This window comes from Monocercomonoides exilis (assembly GCF_001643675.1).
Source record: "Monocercomonoides exilis strain PA203 chromosome Unknown scaffold12-1864167, whole genome shotgun sequence".
Classification (NCBI taxonomy): domain Eukaryota; phylum Preaxostyla; order Oxymonadida; family Polymastigidae; genus Monocercomonoides; species Monocercomonoides exilis.
In genome coordinates this window covers 535,997-556,128 of record NW_027150557.1, presented here as the reverse complement: position 1 = coordinate 556,128, position 20,132 = coordinate 535,997, and the positions used below count along the sequence as shown (strand labels likewise).

The following is a 20,132-nucleotide window of genomic DNA, read 5'->3' as shown; positions in this document are numbered from 1 at the left end:
AATTGCAAAACAGTAGGAAAGACAAAATAACTTTTTTTTGTTTTTTCTTTTCTTTCTTCAAAATCATTTTTTTTTTCAAAAAATCATTTTTTGTAATTTGAATCCAATTTTTGCCAATCGACCATTATGTTAATGAAAAGTCACACTTTTATTGTTCGAATTGCAAATACATTTTTTCTATTTTTATGTATGTCACAAAAAAATTTTCCTTTTTTTTATTATTTTTTTGTTGATTTTGTAAAGGGTTAATGATTGATATTTTTGAGGAGTCTATTTTATGTTTAGAAGTCAATCCGTTTCATTTAATGTTGTGCTAACAATAAAGGAACTTCAAAAATATCCTTTAACAGGATCAAATTTATTCGTTAAAATTAAGCCTCCAATAAAAGATGAGTTTTTTACTCAAACTCTTCCGGTCCAACGAGAAGGAGTATGTATTTCATTTAATATTTTTTATCTGATTACGGTATTTATTTTTATCCTTAAAAGGTGTCTTGGAATGAGAAATTTTCTTTTGATGTTAAAATTGACATAAAGAAAAATGGAGTATTGTCAGATTCAATTCTTCGTCTTTCTGTTCGTAGGCAGAAAGCCAAAAGTAACTTTGAAAGAATTGGAATTGTGTCCATTAATTTAGCATATTTTCCAATTGTTTCTCTACAAATACCTCGGCCATATGCTCTTGATAATTCAAAGACAAATGCACTTCTCGTTGTTCAAATTCAAATGAAACAAACAGGCGGAGTGTCGATTTATAAATGTCAAACACTTCCAGAGACTTATTCAACAGATAGAAGAATAAGAAATTCGGTGGCTTCTAACCTTGATACAATTTCAGAAGATGACAATTCAAATCTTCTTGGAAACAGTTTTACAGAACATAGCAATCTTTCAATATCAAATAAATCTTTACTAACACCATCATCATACATTACTGACTCAGATGAGGACATGACTTTTGACCTAAATAAAGCAGCTACTGAATTAATGAAATCTTTGGAGGAAGAGGAGAAAACAAGACAAAAGAGAGCATCGCAGCAAAAAGAAGCCGACAAAAAGAAAGCAATGCTCCATTCTCGAACAGCACCGCAAACGTCTCAATCCCCTGATCAGTTGATGTATCAATCTCAAATGAACTTGCTGGATTCAGGAAACCCTGAATCATTGGGAGTTCCTCGGACAAACTCCTTTTCGTATTTCCCCTCAAACGCAACACCAAGCACAGGCAACGCAAATGTGCTATCTCCATCTGCGCAGCTTTCTGCAATTTCTCCGCAGACAAGTTCTGTGCTTTCAGTTACAACTCTTTCTCCGCCATTCGGCGCTCTTTCCAGCTCCTCAGATCCAGAGCGTACCCCTTCAAAGAGCTCGACACCTTCTCTTCCTCCTTCACTCTCACCTACTCCATTGCCCACTCCAGCATCAGGGCAGTCGTATTCTCAGTCGCCAGCTGTTTCGTTGGTTCCAAATTCGAGTTCTCCTTCGGAGCTTCATTCAACTTTGCCTGCTTCCTCTTTTCCTCCATTAAAACCGACAATCAATTCATCCACTTCATCAGCTCAATTAAATACTACCACGTCACCTCCTCCTTATTCATCATCATCATCATCTTCTTCTTCTTCTCCTTCTCTTCCCTCGTCTTCGACATCTGCATCTGCATCTGCATCTGGGATTGATAATGCTCAGCATTCTCCTTATCCTTCAACCACTCCGACTCTTCTAAGCTGCACATCTTCATTGAGATCAAATAACTCAAATTCTGATAGCCAGCTCTTTAAAGACGACTCTCAGCCTGAATGGAAAGCTTCTTCTGGGATTGCTCCTTCTGTCCCTCTGTCTTTAGCGACCGCATGTGCCTCAACTCAATCGATTGCTACAACCTCATCTTCAGTCAACAATCTTCAGATTGAGCCTTTGTCTGCTTCACTTGCACCACTCCCACTCTTGTCTCCGTCTCTTCCATCTTCCACACCCACACCCCAACTGCAGAAGAGTCTGACTTCTGCTGCAGAGCATCGTCCGCCTGCTGTTTCGTCTTCTCCAACTGCGTCATCTCCACTGCAGCCAGTGCAGGTGCTGATGAATGCGACAGCATCTGCCTCGTCTGTTGCCATTCCACTCCAGTCGGGCACAAGAGAAGGCGCTTTCAAGGAACTAGTACTGAATGAAGATTACGACTCTGCGAAGAAAGACATAAAAAGCATCAATTACACACAGATGATGAAGCTTATGCTCGGAGAAGCAAGTTTTAGAGAACCACTTTCGTATTATGAAAAGTACATTCAAGAAAGAATACAAAGATTTTATGACATGCAAGACCATAATCTTCTTGACAATTCAGCAGATGAAAATAGAATGAAAAATAATGAAGTTGATGCTGAAGAAGAAGAAGAAGAGGATGTTGCTGATGATGACGAAGATGAAGATGAAGACGATGAAGATGCGAGCTCGGACGATCTTTTTGTACTCGATATCGATGAATCAGCAACTGAAAATCGATGGAAGCATTTGAAGAGGAAACAGAAACAGATACAAAATGAATTGTCACATAATTTAAGTACAGGAATTAGAAGCCAAATGATGAATGGAGAGATGTTAGATGAATGCACCACACACTTAACACAGCAGAGGAAGACATATCAGCGAGCAGTGTCTGCAGCACTTAGCTTTGCCTCTCTTGTTGACTCTGTGCAAGACGATACAACACCTTTTTATCAGACCCCCGACCCAGTCAAGCTGAAGATGGACAACCAAGCAACGCGAATGGAGGACCTCCGCATTGCCACTTCTGTTCTGAGTGTTGTTGAGAGAGAGTTTCCTGACTGCTTCCCGTTTGGTACTGCAACTGCATCAACCAGCTCAACTCTGTCTTCTTCAGCATCATCCTCTGCTTCCCTCTTTGACTCCTGTGCGGGTGTTAATTCTGCCTCGCTGAAGAAGTCGAGCACTTCTTCTACGTATCAGCAATTACCCTCTCTTTTCCCTTCTCCTCAGGTCAGCCTCTCACACCAGTCTGCGCTGCCCCAGTCGTATTCCTCCATTTTGGATTCGCTCTCTTCTACAAAGCCAGACACACCTTCTGCATCTGCATCACAGTCGCCTTCGCTGTTCACTGTGCCGTCGCATTCGTCGTCTTCGGAGTCACTGATCTTCCAGCCACATCCTTATTCTCTTCATTCAACGCTTTCTTCAAATTCCTCTTTGTCCACTTCATATCAGATGACTGCAGTATCCAACTCTTCTACTCCTCTTTCTTCTTCTTCTTCTTCTTCTTCTTCCTCCTCTTCCTCTTCTTCCTCTACCTTTACTCCGAATTCTTCTCTGTCTTCTTCGATGAACCAACAGACTCCACCAACGACCCCTCCAATTCCGTTGGCTCTTCCTTCTGAGCATTCTACTTCATGAAGAGAAGCAGATTCGAATTGAATCACATAAAAATATCTGCTTTTGAGAAAACAAATGAAATAATCCGGTTTCTCTTTTCTTTCTTTCAATTTTTAAAAGAAATTTGTTGAACATTATCTGTAAAAGAAATGTTATAATTTTTGAAGTTTTGTTGCTTTTTATTTGAGTTTTTTCTTAACCCGTCATTTTTCTTTTGTCATTTTTGGGGTTACACACTCTGTTTTATTTCTTTTTGTTTCAATCCTTGTTTGATAAATGTGAAGTGTTGCGTGATTCCCTGCATAGATAATCTACACTCAGGGGAAAACACAAAAATAATGAAAAAAAAATATAATAATTTTTATTTTTATTTTTTGAAAAAGATGATTAAACAATATCTAACGGGTCAAAAATTCATGCAACAATAAGAATTTACTGATTTAAGTATTCAGCGAATATTGCAGCAAGCTCAGAATTGTTTTGAGGGACTGAGTCAACAAGATATGGAGCAATAGCAGCAAAGCAAAGAGGATGGTTTGATTTAAGTTCGCGAAGTGAAGATACAACAGAGGCAATGAATGTTGTCAGAGGAAGGCTCGCTTTGCCAGATTCTTCTGACTGCTCCAGCTGTGAAATGAATGTGAATAAAGAGTGAAGCAAAACTTCAATAGATTCCCAATTTTGATTATTGCGCGATAAAGAAGGGAAGAAAAGAGTCATTTTGTGATTGTTTGAACTATCATCATTTTTGTTTGTGTTATCCTTTGCTTCAACAGCACTTTCATCATTAGCTGCTGCTTCATTTGGAATATCTGATGAAAGTGTAACAATTCTTTTCTTGAAGCTAAGCGATGGATGTGCAAGTCTGTCAATAAACTGGGAATTGAAAAGGAGTGTGATGAATGAGAAGACAAAAGCAGGGATTGACACAGGAGATACATAGTGCAGTGTGGTTGTGAATAACGACAGATAAGCTGTGAGAACGGACTCTGCTTGCTTGAAAGCCTCCATCTGAGGAACAGTCAAAGGAGCTGTTGGGATTGTGCGGACAAGTTTTTGCTTTGGCTTTTCATGAGTGTGAGATGCTTCAGTGTCATCTTCAGCTAATAAAACAGGAGAAGACGGAGAAAATGCAAAAGACGGAGGAAGCAGTTGCAGCAGAACAGAGAAAAGAACAGACAAAGTGCGGAAGAAAGGCCGTTGGTCAAAAGTGTCTGCAGAGGTGTTGTGAGCAGAGTGGATAGCATCACATACAACAGATAGAGAAGCTGATACAACTGAAAAGAAGAAAGGAGAAGCAATTCTGGAAGTAAACGAAGGGAAGTTTGATGATGAGATGCAGCTGGCCTTTGATGCTTGACTTTGGGCTGAAGAAGCCAAAAGCGAGGGATCTTGTATATCCTCAAGGGCGTCAATGTCAGCAACCTCTTCATCACTGATCGAAGTAAGTGAAGGCGACAGACTGGATAATGATGCTCTGCGATTTGCCTGCTTCTCATCTGCTGTTAAGAGACAAGGAGAAGACGGAGAAACAGACGAACTTCCCTCGCGAGGAGTTGGAGAGCGAGGCGGCCTGAAGGATAAACCAGAAGCTTTCAAGGCAGCATCATCTATTGAGTTCGCACGGCGAGCTTCGACAATGCTTGAGTGAGTGTGGTCTTTGTATATTGTGTATGATGCAAACAGCAGCACAAAGCGAACGAATGAATCGATGTAAGCGTAGTTATTCAAGGCATCCATTGTATCATCCAATTTTGAGCTTTCCAATGAAAATTCGCTTTCTCCCTTTTGTGGTGCTTCTTTCTTTGAGCTTGGATTTTCTGCACCATTTGACTTCTCTGATTTTGTGTGAGCTTTCTCATTCGAAGTGTTATGTAGAGATTCCAAGCACCGATGTACACAAAGTGAATAAAGCACTCTGAAAATGATCTGGAAAGAGCATTTTGGCTCAATAATTCCATTTACTGAAAACTCGGGAAGGAAATGATTGGCCTGAAGCAGAGAGAAAAATGAAATATCCTTTGTTGTTGGATTCAGTACAATTGGTATTATCGAACTGAAGCTGTGCTTTTGTGATTCATCTGCTGTTGAAGTGCTGGAAGGAAGCGTTGTGTGTGGCGAGCGAACAGAGATGGCTGATACCCAGTCAGCATACAATGAAATAAGCAGCGTTGCTTCTTCTGGTGAAAGCGCCTGCTTCAATTTGATGCTGTGTAATCTGTGCCTTTGGCTTGAAGATGAAAGAGACGAACGTTCTGCAGGAATGGTATCATTGCTGGCCAGACGAAGCGGAGATTCCGAGAAGCGGCGGTGAGGGCTTCTTCCCAAGTGAGAATTGTGCAATTTCGACGATTCGTAGTTTTCTTCATAGAAACTGCTGCCTGTCTCCTCATCGCTGCTGCTGCCTTCGTTGCTGTAACTTGAATCGTGCTCTTTGTCCTCAAGAAACGACGATGTCTCTTCGCTTGTGGGTGAGCCAGGAGATGATGATCGCAGGCGCATCATTTGTGCTCTTTCAATGTATGAAGGGAAGTTGAGATCATAAAGATGCATCAGACGCGACTGGGAAAGCAGCTCGTCGGATTCATCTGACTCTTCTTCTTCTGATCCGCTTTCTTCTTCACTCGATTCTCCTTCTTTGTTGTCATGTTTTGCGTTCTCGTAATTATCATTATCTACAGTCGATATGCTTTCCGTATCATTTGACAATGAGTTGTGTTGCCTGCCATGCTGCTTTCTTGTTTTTGAATCTGTATCATCACCATCAGCTGTTTTTTCATCTCCTCCTCTTGAAGAAGCATCTTGGCGATTTTCATTGATTTCTCCACTTTTGTGTGACTCCTGCCTTTGATTGAGTGAATTTTCCTTTCCTTCATTCGCTTGTTCTCCCATCTTTTGTGCTATTTTGTTTTCTTGCGACAAAGAATCAGCATTTTGTGCTGATTTCTCGTTTGCTGCTTGGTTCAGTGCATTCATTCGAGAAGTGTATGCTGCCAGCTCTGCTGCTCGTATATCCTCTTCAGTAGGCATCTGAATCTGCTGCAAGAGCAAACGTGCTTGTCCTTCGCCAATCAGCCTGTCTTCCTGCAGCAGCGCAATCACACGTATCACAACAGCATGAATGGCACCCAGGATTTCATTGAGCAAATCAAACGCAGACGGACCTTGGCGAGAAGACTGTGCTTCTTCGCTTTCCTCGTCAGATTCGCTTTCGTTTGTGTCTGTCGAGTCTGCATTGCCATTTGGCCTGCTGCGTGGAATCAAAGCACCACGAGTCGAGCGCAGCACAGCCGAAATCGCTGGTGTGACCAGAATTGATCTCCAAGAATGAAGAATGGCAATCACAACATCCACAAGTGAATGCGATGCTTTGAGATATGGATGAGACTGTTGAACACCAAGAGCAGATGGATCGCCCTGTGCAATGGATTGCTTGTCGGTAGTCTTGCTGAAGTGCACCAGGAAGAAGTACACAAACTCCAAAGCATTCAGCAAATACGGAATGTTCCTTGTAACAACTGTGGTTGAATGTGCCAGTCTTGCTGATTGGGTTGTATGAGGCGCTGAGGCTGAAGCAGGTGACTCAGCTGGAGAGCTGGTCACAGCAAATGCATCATTCCAAATGTGCCGAAGTTGATTGGAGAGCGTTGCAAAATACTCAGAGGGAGACAGCAAGCATCGGGCAAACAGATGAATAAGTGCTTGTTCTTGGTGCGTCTGTCTATACCACATCCAAAGATGCCTCTGGTGCTGTGTCAGTTTCTTGTGATATTCGTAAGTCTTCAGCTGTGATTGAGCATCCATTCCTTGTTCATTCGTCTGAGATGGTGCTGGTTCTGCTATTTTGAATGGAATCTTCGATATCAGCACTTTTGGAGCGATTCTTGCTGGAGATGGAATGGAGGAATAAGGTGATTGCGATGAATGTGATGAAACAGTCTGTTTAACAGCAGATGCAGCTGAAGACACACCACATCCCTCACACTCTGCTGCATGAAAGACCGCCTGCAATACAGCCTGTGGAGCAAGTGCGTGAAGTTGCTCCAGTAATTGTCTTCGACAGTCAATGTGTGTGTCTCTAACTGAACTGATGACACATTCCAGTGAGGGAAGGGATGGAAGATGTTGTGCAGAACGGGACAGAAGTTGTGCTACGTCGATGCCTTGTGCAGCCAGCTGTGCCTCGTCAACAGGCGGAAGTTTTGGTCTTGAGCGAGTGATGGCAATGACATTCTCTGTGTCCAAACGAGTCGAAGATGTGGTTGTCTTCTTGTCTCGCAACTCTGCAGACTGAGGGACAGGAGAATTATTGGCACTTTTTATGTGCACACAGTCACTGGGGAGCTGCTTTGAGGGCATAACAACAACAAATGGAGGAAGGCCAGTCAGCATCTCACGAGCGATCCGCAGAACAAGTGTGGAGACAGCCATGTTGCGCATGTAGATTACAATACTAACAGCTTCATTGAATGCTCCTGGAGAAAACGAAGAAGATGATGTTGGATGTGGTGCAGCTGACGAATTGTTAGTAGAAGCTGCCTGAGGTGCTTGGTATGATGCCACTTTTGTGGCTAAATCGAAGCATTTGCGTGATGCCTCGTCGATTGCTGGTGCGATCTTTGCCATCGTCTGCTTCTGTTGAATGTTCCGCTGTTCTGTCGAGAGAATGGACGATGCACTTAACTCGCTGTGGAGCGAAAGCAGATGGTCAAACAGACATCTGTCCAGAATGCTGCCAACTGATGGAGAAATAAATGGCTGCTCAAGCAGAGCTATGAGAACTGGGTCAGTCAAAGTGCTGTAAGACGGAAGGTGTGTGTCTGGAAGCTGCTGAATCGCCATCTTGATCCGCTCAATCTGCTCTGAAATATTCCGCACTTCATTTGCCAGCTGTGCACTTGGTTGCGCTTCTGATGCCACTTTCTGTGAAAGAGTTGCAAGTTCTGAAAGGAGCCTGTTTCTTTCCTGGTTCAAACGCCATCTCTCCTCCCGCTCTCTCCGCATCTGCACCAAAATAGACAGCTCCTTCTTGAACAGCTGTGTATCAATGGCCAACCACAGCATCTGCTCTGTGATCACATCCAGCTCCTGCAGCCTGACCACACATTTGCTCACAACTGTGTTGAACAGATTGAACACGTAGTTCTTAAACTCAGTGCGAAGGGAAGAAGGCATTGCACGAAATGCCATCGGGCTGATTGGATCAGCTGCTGGTGGGAAAGCAGAGAGGAACAGTGTGACTGAAGGGGACGACTGCTGAGGTGTTGGAGGAGATGCAGAAGGCGTGGGCACTTGCACAGCAGCTGCTGGAGGAGTGGACGATGTGGGTGCTGTGAACTGCACAGGAGACACGGGTGGTGTGAGGCCTTGCTCTTTCTTCTCCTCAGAAGAGGAGCGATTGTCTGCAGACGACGCTGCAGAGGCGCTGGATGAGCTTTCTTCTTTCGCGTCTCTCAGCTTCTTGGCTTCTTTCTCTTTGAATGTCTGCATCTGCTGGATCATGTTCTGTATACGCAGCCCCATCGGCGTGCCTGACGCGATAACTCTGTCCACTTCAACAGTCAACCGAGCAGACAGCGCCAGATGCTGCTGAGCATATGAATGGTACACATACAACAACAGCTGCTTTGTGCGGGGCACTGTGAAATCTGGTCGGAACTGTGAGGGAATAAACGGAAGCCATGCCAAACTGGTGATGAAGGGGTCAACTACGAACAATGTTGGGTTGTAAGGGTGTGGAGGAGGCTGAGAAGCAGCGTTTTCTGCGCTTTGAAGTGCAGCAGAGGCTGAAGTGTAGCTGTATTTCATTGCTTTTCTCATTGAAAGCGCATACTCCAATTTCTGAGGTAATGTGCGTGTGATGTCCTTCAGCGTCGCATCGACAATGTGCTTCTCAAAGAATGCAGTGTATTGGCCGAGGAATGTGCTCACCAATGCCTCTCTGTTCTGGTTGATAGCATCGACTGTCTGTTGGAAAGGGATCAACGATGACACAGCAGCAACCGCATCCCAGTTAGCAACAGCAGCTTCCCCTCTCTCCTTTCTCAACCTAACTTTCCTCTTCTCAGCCTCAAACTGGATGATGTTCTTCACACAGGCCTCGGGCTCAGACAAAAGCGCAGTGATCAGCTGGGTGCCCTGGCTGAGGAGATAAGGATGACACGTCGCCTGGGCAAACTCAGCAGCGACAGCGTGGGCAAACAGAGAGGCGTTGTCGACGAGTGGCTGGTCGGTGGAGATGGGGGCAGAGGAAGGAGCAGGAGAAGGGAGGGAATGGAGCGAGGGAGACTGATTAGGAGTGGCTGCCACATATGGAAGGAATGCAAAGTCCTTCAGAACGACCTCGTTCATTGCAGAGAAGACGACACGGACTGTCATTAAATCGATGTCGTGTGCGAGGGACTCTGCCATGCGTGCCCAGTGGTGCTCGATGAAGGAGACGAAGCCAGGTACATTCAGCAGCTGCGCCATTGTGAGTGGATCGCGGATGGAGGAGGAGGAGGTGGTGGTGGTGGCGGTGGTGGAAGGTTGAGAGGGAGGAGTAGAGGAAGAAGAGGAAGAGGAAGAAGAGGAAGTGGAAGGAATGGAAGCAGGTAGGTTGGATGGAGGTGCCATGGAATTGGAAGATATGCGGCCAGATGAAGACGATGACGAAGAGGAAGGAGCACAGGAAGAGGAGGCAATAGAAGCATTTTGACCAGCAGAAGAAGAAGCAGAAGAGAGCGAAGAAGGAACAAAAGCAGGAGCAGCGGTGGAAGTGAGTGGCTGGATGGAAGCTGAAGATTGTGCAAGTTCAGAAGGAGCAGCTGAGGTTAGAGAGAGATGCTGCTGATGAGACAGAGCAGAAGAAGCAGAAGCAGAAGAAGATGACAATTGTTGCTCTGTTTTGTTTGAAGAGATATCAGAAGCAGATGAAGTGCGCAAGGGAATCTGTGATGATGATGATGATGATTGCTTTGAGGCAGAAGAAAAAGAGGAGGAAGAAGAAGAAGAAGTAGATGATGATGATGAAATGTCTGAAGCAGATAGAGGAAGAGGTGGAGTGACGAAATGATTGTCTGAATGCGAAAGAGAAGAAGAAGAAGAAGAAGAAGAAGAAGAAGAAGAGGAGGAGGAGGAAGAAGAAGAATTAGATGATGAAGAAAGTGATTGCTGGAATGCGATTGCAGAAGGTGTGTATGGCTGAGCAGCAAGTGATAAAGAGATGTTTGGAAGAGAAGACTGAGAAGAAGAAGAAGAAGAAGAAGAAGAAGAAGATGATGATGATTGTGAATGAGATGGATGCAAAGAAGGAGAGCTTACACTTCCTGCTGCTGATGATAATGCGCCTTGAACAGAAGAAGAAGAAGAAGAAGAACTCTTTGAGCGAGAAGAAGAACGTGTGGGATAGCCAAAGTTAGTTTTGATGAGAGACAAAGCAAGTGGAGATAAAGTGGACAAGAAGCTGGTTGATGAATGCTGATGTGTGTGTGAGTGAGAATGGCCATGAGAAGAAGAAGAAGAAGAAGAAGAAGAAGAGGAGGAGGAGGAAGAGGAAGAAGAAGATAAAGAAGCAGCTGTTATGCCCATCTGAGGAGCAAATGTCTGCCCATTTGCTTGGAGAGGAGAGGTGGATGAAGCAGGAGAAGGAGGATAAGCTGAGAGAGAAGAAGAAGAAGAAGAGGCAGAAGAAGAGGAGGAAGAGGAAGAAGGTGATTGAGACGAGACAGGAGAAGGAGAAGGTGACATGGAAGAAGGCATGGGAGAAGGAGATGGAGATGCAGAAGCAGAAGCAGAAGAAGAAGAGGATGATGATGATGATGATGATGATGATGACGAAGAAGAAGAAGAAGAAGCAGAAGCAGCCGAAAGTGCCTTCAACGCAGAGCTAACAGTCCCCCACTCGAGATCCGGGTTTGTTGATGGGTCGATCTGCATGCGATGAGCTGTCAGCAGTTTCTTTGTCTCTTCACAGCGCTGTTGAATGAGGATGGGCAGCATCGGAAGCCTGCCGTGCAAAGAGCTGGACAATGACAGAGAATAGCGTGTGTTCTCCTTTGCGGAGTCGCCGTCATCTCTTTGGCGGGCGTCTTTGAGGGAGGAGGAGTGGGAGTGATCGCTATTTGAGGAGGAAGAAGAAGAAGATGAGGAAGAGGAGGAAGAAAGAGAAGATGAATCTTTATCGTCTTTGATCTTTGTTTTGTCTTTATCTTTTCTTTTTTCTTTTTCCTTCATCGAAGAAGAAGATGATGACGACGAGAAAGAAGAAGACGAGGAAGAGGAAGAAGATGATTGCGAAGCAGGAGTCAGCATCATCGGCCTTATCTGGAGCACTTTGCAGAGCATGTTGAATTCGAACTGGATTGACTGCTTCAGTGGCAATGTAGTAATCTCCTTCAACAAGGCGAAGATGGCTGAGACCCATGGCTGCTTCAGCGTGAACACACTCGACAACTGCGTGGCCTGAAGAATGCGGCAGACAAAGGGAAACACGAAGCTCAGTTTCCCTGTCTGGTAGGAATAAAGCAGAACTCCCTTTAAATCGAGCGAGCGGTGTAAGATTGGCTTGTTGCTGGCGATGGTGGCGAGGCCGATGAACTGTCCCAATGCTCTTAAGTGTTTTCTTTCTGAGGAGTAGCCGCTGGAGAGAGTGGGGTGTGAGGACATGTGGGCAGAGACAGGGGTTGGGGAGTGGGTGGGGGAGGCGGTGACTGAGGAGAGGCCGGGGGAGAAGGGAGTGACTGAGGCAGAGGCAGAAGAAGAGGAAGAAGAAGAAAGAGAAGAAGCAGAAATTGCTCTCTGCTCGCTGCTGTCAGACTGGGGGTAGTCGTAGTAGATGAGTGTCTTAGCGCATTCGTAGCATTCATCGAGCACCCTCTTCTTCAGCAGCGCTGACTGCGTCATCTCCAGCGCCTGGCAGTAGTTCTTGTGCTGTGTCGCATCCTCCTGCACAATGCGCTGGATGACAAGGTACTTCGCTATGAAGTCGATGATGTCTGGCTGGGCGAGCACGCTGTGTGAAGAGGCGCTCAAATAGAAGGACTCGCTGCTGGAAGGGGATGAGAGGCCAGTCTGGTTGGAGATGCTGGAGGAAGGAGAGGTCGGCGTGATGGAGGGGGAGACTGAAGGGGAGTTTACACTGCCCAGGGCATTCGTCTGCATTGGGTGGGCATATGGCGATTGGATGCTTTTGCCCCCTCTTTCTTCTGCTGCTGCTTGTGCTGCTGCTTGTGCTGCTGCTGCAAGTTTCATCTTCTGCCTCTCCTTTTTGTAGTGCGTGTATGCCATGTTCTGCTTATGCTGCTCTTCGCAGATGGCGTCGTCCAGGGCGATGATGAGGCTGGGCTTGGGCTCTTTGCCGATGGATGCGAAGATTTTGCTCATTTTGATGATGAAAGAGGTAGAGGGTATATCAATAGGAGCAGTCTGGTGGATGAGGAGAACAGAAGAAGGGAGCAAAGGAATTGGAGGGGGCAGGGAAGACATGATGGGGAACGAAGAGACATCCAGAAAGGAGGCACGATAAGGGATGGGGATGGGCACAGAAGGGGCGATGGATGGAGGAGCAGCACCAGAACCAACACCAGAAGAAGAAGAAGAAGAAGAAGAAGAGGCAGAAGCAGAAGCAGAGCTAGGGGCAGGTGAAGGGGACTGAGAGTGATGATAGACAGAAGAACTGGATTGAGCAGAGAGAGGGGTCGGGGAAGGAGAAGAACCCATGCTGTTCATGCCACTCATGCCACTCATGTTGCTCATAGGGGAGAAAGAAGGGAACTGGAGGGAGTGCATGGCCTGTGGGGCGATGGCAGAGGAAAGACTGCTGCTGGAAGAGTTCATATTGCTCATGTTATTCATGCTGTTCATATTGTTCATGTTATTCATGCTGTTTAGACTGCCAACATATGAGCCAGCCATCTGGTGTGACTGCATGTGGAGCAGCTGGGACTGCCTCACCTGCTGCTTCAGGCTCATCATTGCCTGCGCTTCTTCTTTCATCTGTGCATTCAATTGTTGTTGTTGTTGCGGATGAAGAGATTGGCTATGCATTTGTTGCTGTTGATTCTGCTGGCTTCGTGAAGAAGGCAAGGCAGGAAAGCTTTGCTGAGTGAAGAAGGAATGCGAAGGGGACATGGTGGGCGAATAGGACATAATATCGCTCTGCTGCTGCTGCTGGAGAGAGGAGATGGATTGAGAACGAGAAGAAGAAGAGGAAGAAGAAGAAGAAGAAGAAGGCTGGGAAGAAGAGAGAGAGGAAGAAGAAGAAGAAGAAGTAGAAAGAGGATAATAAGGTGTGGAGGATGAAGGAGAGGAAGAGGAAGAGGAAGAAGAAGCAGAAGAATATCCACCCGAGAGAAAAGACGGTTGATGATACGGCGGAGCATTCGTTGACAATGTTACAGTGGGCATTCCTGATGAATTCTTCAGTTTACTCGCATTGTTCTGTATTTGTTGTTGTTGTTGCTGCTGCTGTTGAGAGAGCTGTAATGATTGCTGTGGAAGATGCTGGCCTTGTGACTGCAGTGATTGTGATTGCGATTGAGAGGGAGAAGGAGAAATGGAAGATGAAGCAGATAAAGGGCGTTGATGAGGTAAAGAGGAAGAGGAAGAGGAGGAAGAAGAGGAAGAGGAAGAGGAAGAGGATGATTGTGGTGTTAGTGCAGAAGACTGCTGCATTTTGACTGCCTGTTGGTGTGGAGAGGCGACGAATGGAGGAGCAGTACGAGAAAGAGAAGATAAAGATGCGATGGGAAGAGGTTGCTGGGAAGAAGAAGAAGAAGAAGGAGAAGGAGAAGAGGAAGATGAAGTGACAGTCTGTTGCATACGATGCTGATCAGATTGAGTGAAGTTGGGCATTTGAGATAAGTTTTTCTGCTGCTGAGAGGGAGAAGACATGGATTGTGGGGTGAATGAAGAAGAAGAAGAAGATGCTATGGAAGATTGTGAGTTAGACAGTGCATTAGGGGTCATAGAAGAAGAAGAGGAAGAAGATGTTGTTGTTCCAGCTGCAGAAACTGGATGAGAAGAAGAAGAAGTAGCAGAAGAAGAAGAAGGAGCATAAGACAATGATAACTGTGGTCTCAAGGGAGATGGCTGTGCAACTTCTCTTTCTCTAACCTCCTTTATTTCTCCTCTTCCTTCTCTCCCTTCTCTCCCTTCTCTTTCTCTCCTCCTCTGCATCAGCCTCCTCTCCACCCCTTCCACAAACGCTGCGTGCGATGCCCGGAGCGTCTGGTTTGCCACAAGTGCTTCACAAAATGCATCGTTTCCGATGGCAAATGCTGATATTCTGTGCAAAATTCCCACCCCGACTTCAAAATCAGGTGTGTCTACAGGCTGTCCCAGGCAGTGCAGATCAAAGGAGAGGATGGCCTGAGTCTGCGAGGGGGCAAACAGAGAGCGGTTGTACAGCTGTCCTAACAGATCCAATATCCAGCTCAATGACTGCTGGGGGAACTGAGGCAAGAAATGGAGCTCTTGAATGAGCTGGTTGGTGAGTGCTGAGTGGAGCTGGGCTTCGGCTGAGGGAGAGGTTGAGTGTGAAGCTGTCTCCTTCCAGCGGGTGATGATGGCGATGAGGTCGTCGCAGGAGAGCTGCTGGTTGAAGTACTGCTGGAAGTGGCGGTTGACTGTTTCTTCGACTTGCTGCTGGGAGATGGGGGGAGAAGGAGAAGGAGAAGAGGAAGAGGAGGAGGAAGAAGAAGAGGGAGAAGAAGAAGAAGAAGAAGAGGAAGATTTTGTGGTTGAAGTGGAATCAGAGGGAGAAGGATGAGAAGAAGAAGCAGAAGAAGCAGAAGAGGCAGAAGAGGCAGGAGAAGAAGATGGATAATTCTGAGTATTGTTGCTTATGACAGAGGCAGGTGTGTTTCGTGATGATGATGATGATGAAGAAGAAGCATCAGGAGATTGACGAGGAGGTTGCATAGCAGCATTTGATGGCTCAGCTGGCTGCGCAGATGAAGGTGTGGGATTAGCAGAGACAGAAGGGCGAGCTATGTTTGTATCAGAAGAAGAGGAAGAGGAAGAGGAGGAGGAGGAAGAAGAAGTTGTTGATGATGATGGATGAGAAGAAGTGAATCGAGTCGTATCAACAGCTGGGAAGTGGAAGATGGTGAGCGAACAAGGTGCAGAATGTGATTGTGAATCTGCATTGGACTCTTCAATGGAATCATCATCATCATCATATTCTTCTTCCTCCGCTTCTGCTTCACCATTTCCTCCTTCTCCACTTTCACTGCCTTCAGATTCATCTTCCTTTTCTCCCTCTATATCTCCTTCTCCTTCTCCTTCTCCTTCTCCATCTTCGTCTTCTTCATCCTCTTCCTCATCAGCCTCGCTATCATTGTGATCTTCAGCTATGCTTGATCGATGATGGATATGTCGGTGCTCTTTCCCTGTTCGTTTGTTATTTTTGTTACAATTATGAGAATTATTAGGCTTATTGGCATTGTTGGGCTTAACTTTCGAATTCTTGATTTTTTCATTGTTTTGTACAGAAGAAGAAATAGAAGAAGATTGTGCTTCTGCTTGTATGTTATCTTTCACTCTATCAGATGTGTCTACATTTGTGTGACATAACTTTACAAAATGCAGCAAAGCAGCTGAATAATAGAATGGATGAGCAGATGCTACTGAAGAAGAAGAAGAAGAAGAAGATTTCTTCTTCTTCAATGAATTTCCGATGGAACAAAAAGAGATACTGTTGAATGGCAAGCCATGCTCTGTATATTCACCCATGTCAATGGAAAGAGCAGGGAAAAGCATGTTCCAGGCATCCAACATCAAATCTTCATCACCAAATATCGTGTTTCTATCAAATTTATCCTCATCAATAGAAGAAGAGGAGGAAGATGAAGAAGAAGCAGAGCCAGCCGTTTTTGAATTCCCCGCTTCTGCTGCTTTAACAGTCTCTTTGATTATTTTGGATAGCAAAGGCTGAATGACAGACTCACCAGCAGACATAAGCTCAGAAAGCATGCTGAGAAGAGGCTGATGCAGAGGAGTCAATGAATTTGGGGGGAAAGAAGAAATTTGTTGTGCTTTTGAGAAAGAAGAAGAAGAAGAAGAAGAAGATGTTGAAAGAACTGAACATTTTTTGATTGAGAAATTTCGAAGCATTTCCATGAAAGTATCGGTATCATTGTTACCATGCCCTTTGTTTCCCATTGAATGACTTCCTTCTTTATGCTTTTCACCTTCACTTACATTTTTATTATTGCTATTCTTGTTATTATCCAGCCATCTTCTAATAAACATCGCACAATAAAACACAAAATGCTCAAACTGCAGATATCTTCCTTTCTTTTCTTCTTTCTCTGTTTCTTCTGCTTCTTCCTCATCCTCCTCTGCACTTACTGAATCGCCTGATGAGCCAAACGCCTTTAGCACCTGTGCTGCCCATTCACTTGCATTCAGCCACTCCATTTTACTGTTACTATTATTGTTATTATTATTACTGCCATTGCTGCTATTGCTTGGAGGAAGCATCGCTTCACATGCGACTACATCGAATACAAGCATTGGAGATATGCTTCTTCTGATAAGTTGATTGATACATCTGCTTCCATACAATTCATTTTGACTAGTTTTTAACTTAGTTTCTTTCTCTGTGTCTTTATTGCCTATTGATTGTGATGGCACATTCAATGACAGTGCAATTTTGGCAAGTTGAGGCTGCGTTCTCAAAAATGATGCGATGAATGATGTCCAACGGCGATCTGCTGAGTGAAGGATAGAAAGAGAACGGAGAAGAATATCAGGGCAATACGAGGCATAGATGCTAAGAAGATTGGAGGTTGAAGAAGCAGCAGAAGAAGAAGCAGTTGTTGCTACTGAAGCCAAAAGTGAAGGCAAACACACAGCAAGAACAGATTCGCAGAAGAGAAAAGGCACAGAAAATGAGAAATATGGAAGAATTCGGCAGATCGGAACAGTTGTTGTTAATGGACTCTTTTCTGGTGCAGATAACAGCAAAATAGCAGATGCAACGATTTTTGGTGAAGTCTTAGCGAGATCTGTGATAATTGTGAACACTCTATCTGACAGAGAAGAAGTATTTTGAATCGATTTATTGTTTTCATCACCATCTTCATCATCATCAACATCATCCATTCCATCTGTTCTTGTAGCCTTTTCATTCTCTTCCCTCATCCTCTTCACATTCAATGCATCATCTATGACAACATCTTCATTGCACACAACAGGCGCTGCATTCAACGGAGCAGCCAGTGCAAACAGTGTCAGCAACATCTCCACAACATCCAATGGACAATCACTTCCTTTCTCTTTCTTCTCTTCAACTGCCTCTGTAATAACTCTAACCAAATCAGTCTTTGTCACTCTGCTGAAGCTGTTTGGTATGTCTTCATATGAAATATAAGTAGAAGGGGCTTCCAATGACAGCTCTATCAAAGACAATTGCAGTTCTCTATTGTTCCACAATGTTTCTGCTTCTCTTCCTTCCTCTGCTCTTTTAGCCGCACACATCTTCAGTGTCTCAGAATTGACTGTAAACAAAGCTTCAAACGGGAAAGGTGCTGTTTTTGTATGCCCCTTTTGGTTTCTCAGCTCAGTCACTTCACTCAGCAACTTGCACAGCCAGCAAAACGCAGCCAGAGACGGGCAAGTCACTTGAGGGCGATCCAACAGAAGAAGAATGTCAGCAGCAGATAAAGAAGGCAGAAGCGTGACAAGCGCAGCAGCACAGTTCTTGGCGTTCCAGATAGAAACAAGGCTGTCAATTTCTCGTTCTTCAGTTGATCGAAGATTGGCATTGTTCGATTCACTAGTCAATCTACCTGGTGTCTTTCCCTTATTGCTGTTTGAATCAAGCGCCAGGACACGCTCAGATATATCCTTCATCACAGCTGCAACAAGCTCTCCAACATTGCCATAGGCAGCATCATCACACGGCAGTGGTGCACATGATGAGTTTGAGTGTCTTTCAGAAGAAGAAGACGAAAGAAGATCGATTTGAAGCCAGTTGCGGGAAAGGAGATTGCGGAGACGTGCAGTTGTGCAAGGCGCCAGGGAAGAAGCAGATACGTTTGATGTGCTATGCGATGAAGGAGATAGTGATGATGATGTGATTGAAGTTTCCGCGAAGAGCTGAGGCCCAATGTTGAAGACGATGGAAGACAGAGGAATAGAAGAAAGCACTGACGACACCAGAAATGAAGACACAGGATATTCAATTGTGAGCGGGGGTGCTTCTTCTGACTGCTGCAAGCTGAATGGCGCAGTGATGGGGACAGTTATCGTCTCTTGTGACACTTTCCACCGAGTGTTAAAGACAGTCTGATCAGAAAGCAAAGGAAGATTCAAAATATGCGGCAATGTTGGCAGCGGAGCGACTGAGTCTGGCGTTCGCATTGATGCAATGAGCGCGCTTTCTCCTGCTGTGCGAGACAGGATTCGTATAAGATGGGCTGTTTTGGCCATATCGAAAGGCTGGCCATCATCATCCATCTCGTTTTGGAGTGATTCTGGCAATGACGCAAAAAATGCATCCTTCAAACGATGAATATTAGCTTGTCTTTCTGCTGGAGTTAACATAGCCAAAACTTGCGTTGGAGGAGAAAGGCTGGCTACAAAGTGCTGCAAAAGTGTCTGAATCAAATGGAGCATGAGAAGATGTTGATGAAGATGTGACAGAACTTCACGAATAATTTCTTGTGGAAACAAAGAAAAGTTAGGTTGACATCGCTGAAGGAATTCAAAAAGTACTTCTTTGGCTTTCCTTCGAATTTCTCTGTTCAATGAATGAGTTAATGATAGGGTGATCAAAATCATTTCAGTAACATTCAATTGGAGAAGTGCTCCAAACGAATGGAAAAAATTATCATATTTAACATATGTTGATAAGGAAGATTCTTCAAAAAGGCGGGTCATCATTTCAGTTCGATTTTCGCAGTTAAGCATCGAACGAAGATCATGAGCCAAAAGAACAAGCTTTTGGTCAGTTGCTGTAGTATCTTTTCTCCAATCAATAGAATTCACGAGCGCAATAAGATACTGCAAATAACATTGGTCATCAACGGTTGATAAAATCTAAAAATGGAAAATATATAATTTTTAACGAAAATTTAATACATAGCCAATATCAACGCATTTCAGCCCATGTTGCAATTACAGGAAATATATGTGTGTTGTAAAAAATTAATGCAGATGCAGAAAAATTTACAATACACGGAAAAATACAAAATATTTAAACGCAAACAGCATCAAGCTCAACTGCGTATCTTGCAAAATTTTCCTCAGTAATCTGTGTAATTATATATTTTAAATGCGAAAGAACAATTTGCTTTTGCCTCTCCATTCAGAATAAACAGAGAAAGCCGATTGAAAACTTTCGGATAAGATCTATGCCAACCAGGGATATATTTTTGGATTAAAGATCAGTCCCCCAACAAGAATTTTTTTATTTAAAGTTATTTTTTATTTGAAGATAGCATCAGCGAAGTGAATAATACACCCACGCAAATATCATCACATTATTTTGTTCTCGCATATTTGTAAGATTATTAAATGATTAATCAACAATCAAAGGGAAAATCAATAAAATATAATAATACTTCAAGAGAAAATTACATAAAATCCAACACTCAAAAAATCAATAGAATTTTGGATGAACTCGAGCGCCTTGAAAGATCTACCCAAACAAAGACTTCATATTTAGAATGCTTTCAAACTGAAAGGCTGAATCAAGTCATCAACGATACAATCGAGACTGCCACTGAAGAAAAAGAATTTTTCGAAACTGTAGAAAGAAA

The 20,132-nt window shown here is 44.2% G+C and overlaps 2 protein-coding genes across 2 annotated transcripts; one reads left to right on the top strand and one right to left on the bottom strand.

The window, feature by feature from the left end:
- Positions 1-255: 255 nt before the first annotated feature.
- Positions 256-3,742, top strand: MONOS_623 (putative N-terminal C2 containing protein). Its single transcript, XM_067876446.1, has 2 exons — positions 256-430; positions 490-3,742. The coding sequence occupies exons 1-2, from the start codon at positions 278-280 to the stop codon at positions 3,403-3,405; spliced, it is 3,069 nt and encodes a 1,022-aa protein (XP_067731144.1). The 5' UTR covers positions 256-277; the 3' UTR covers positions 3,406-3,742.
- MONOS_624 (putative CCR4-NOT transcription complex subunit 1) lies at positions 3,626-19,678 on the bottom strand (the record flags this gene model as incomplete). Its single annotated transcript, XM_067876457.1, has 2 exons — positions 3,626-19,410; positions 19,580-19,678. The coding sequence occupies 2 exons, from the start codon at positions 19,676-19,678 to the stop codon at positions 3,817-3,819; spliced, it is 15,693 nt and encodes a 5,230-aa protein (XP_067731143.1). The 3' UTR covers positions 3,626-3,816.
- Between the last annotated feature and the right edge of the window lie 454 nt (positions 19,679-20,132).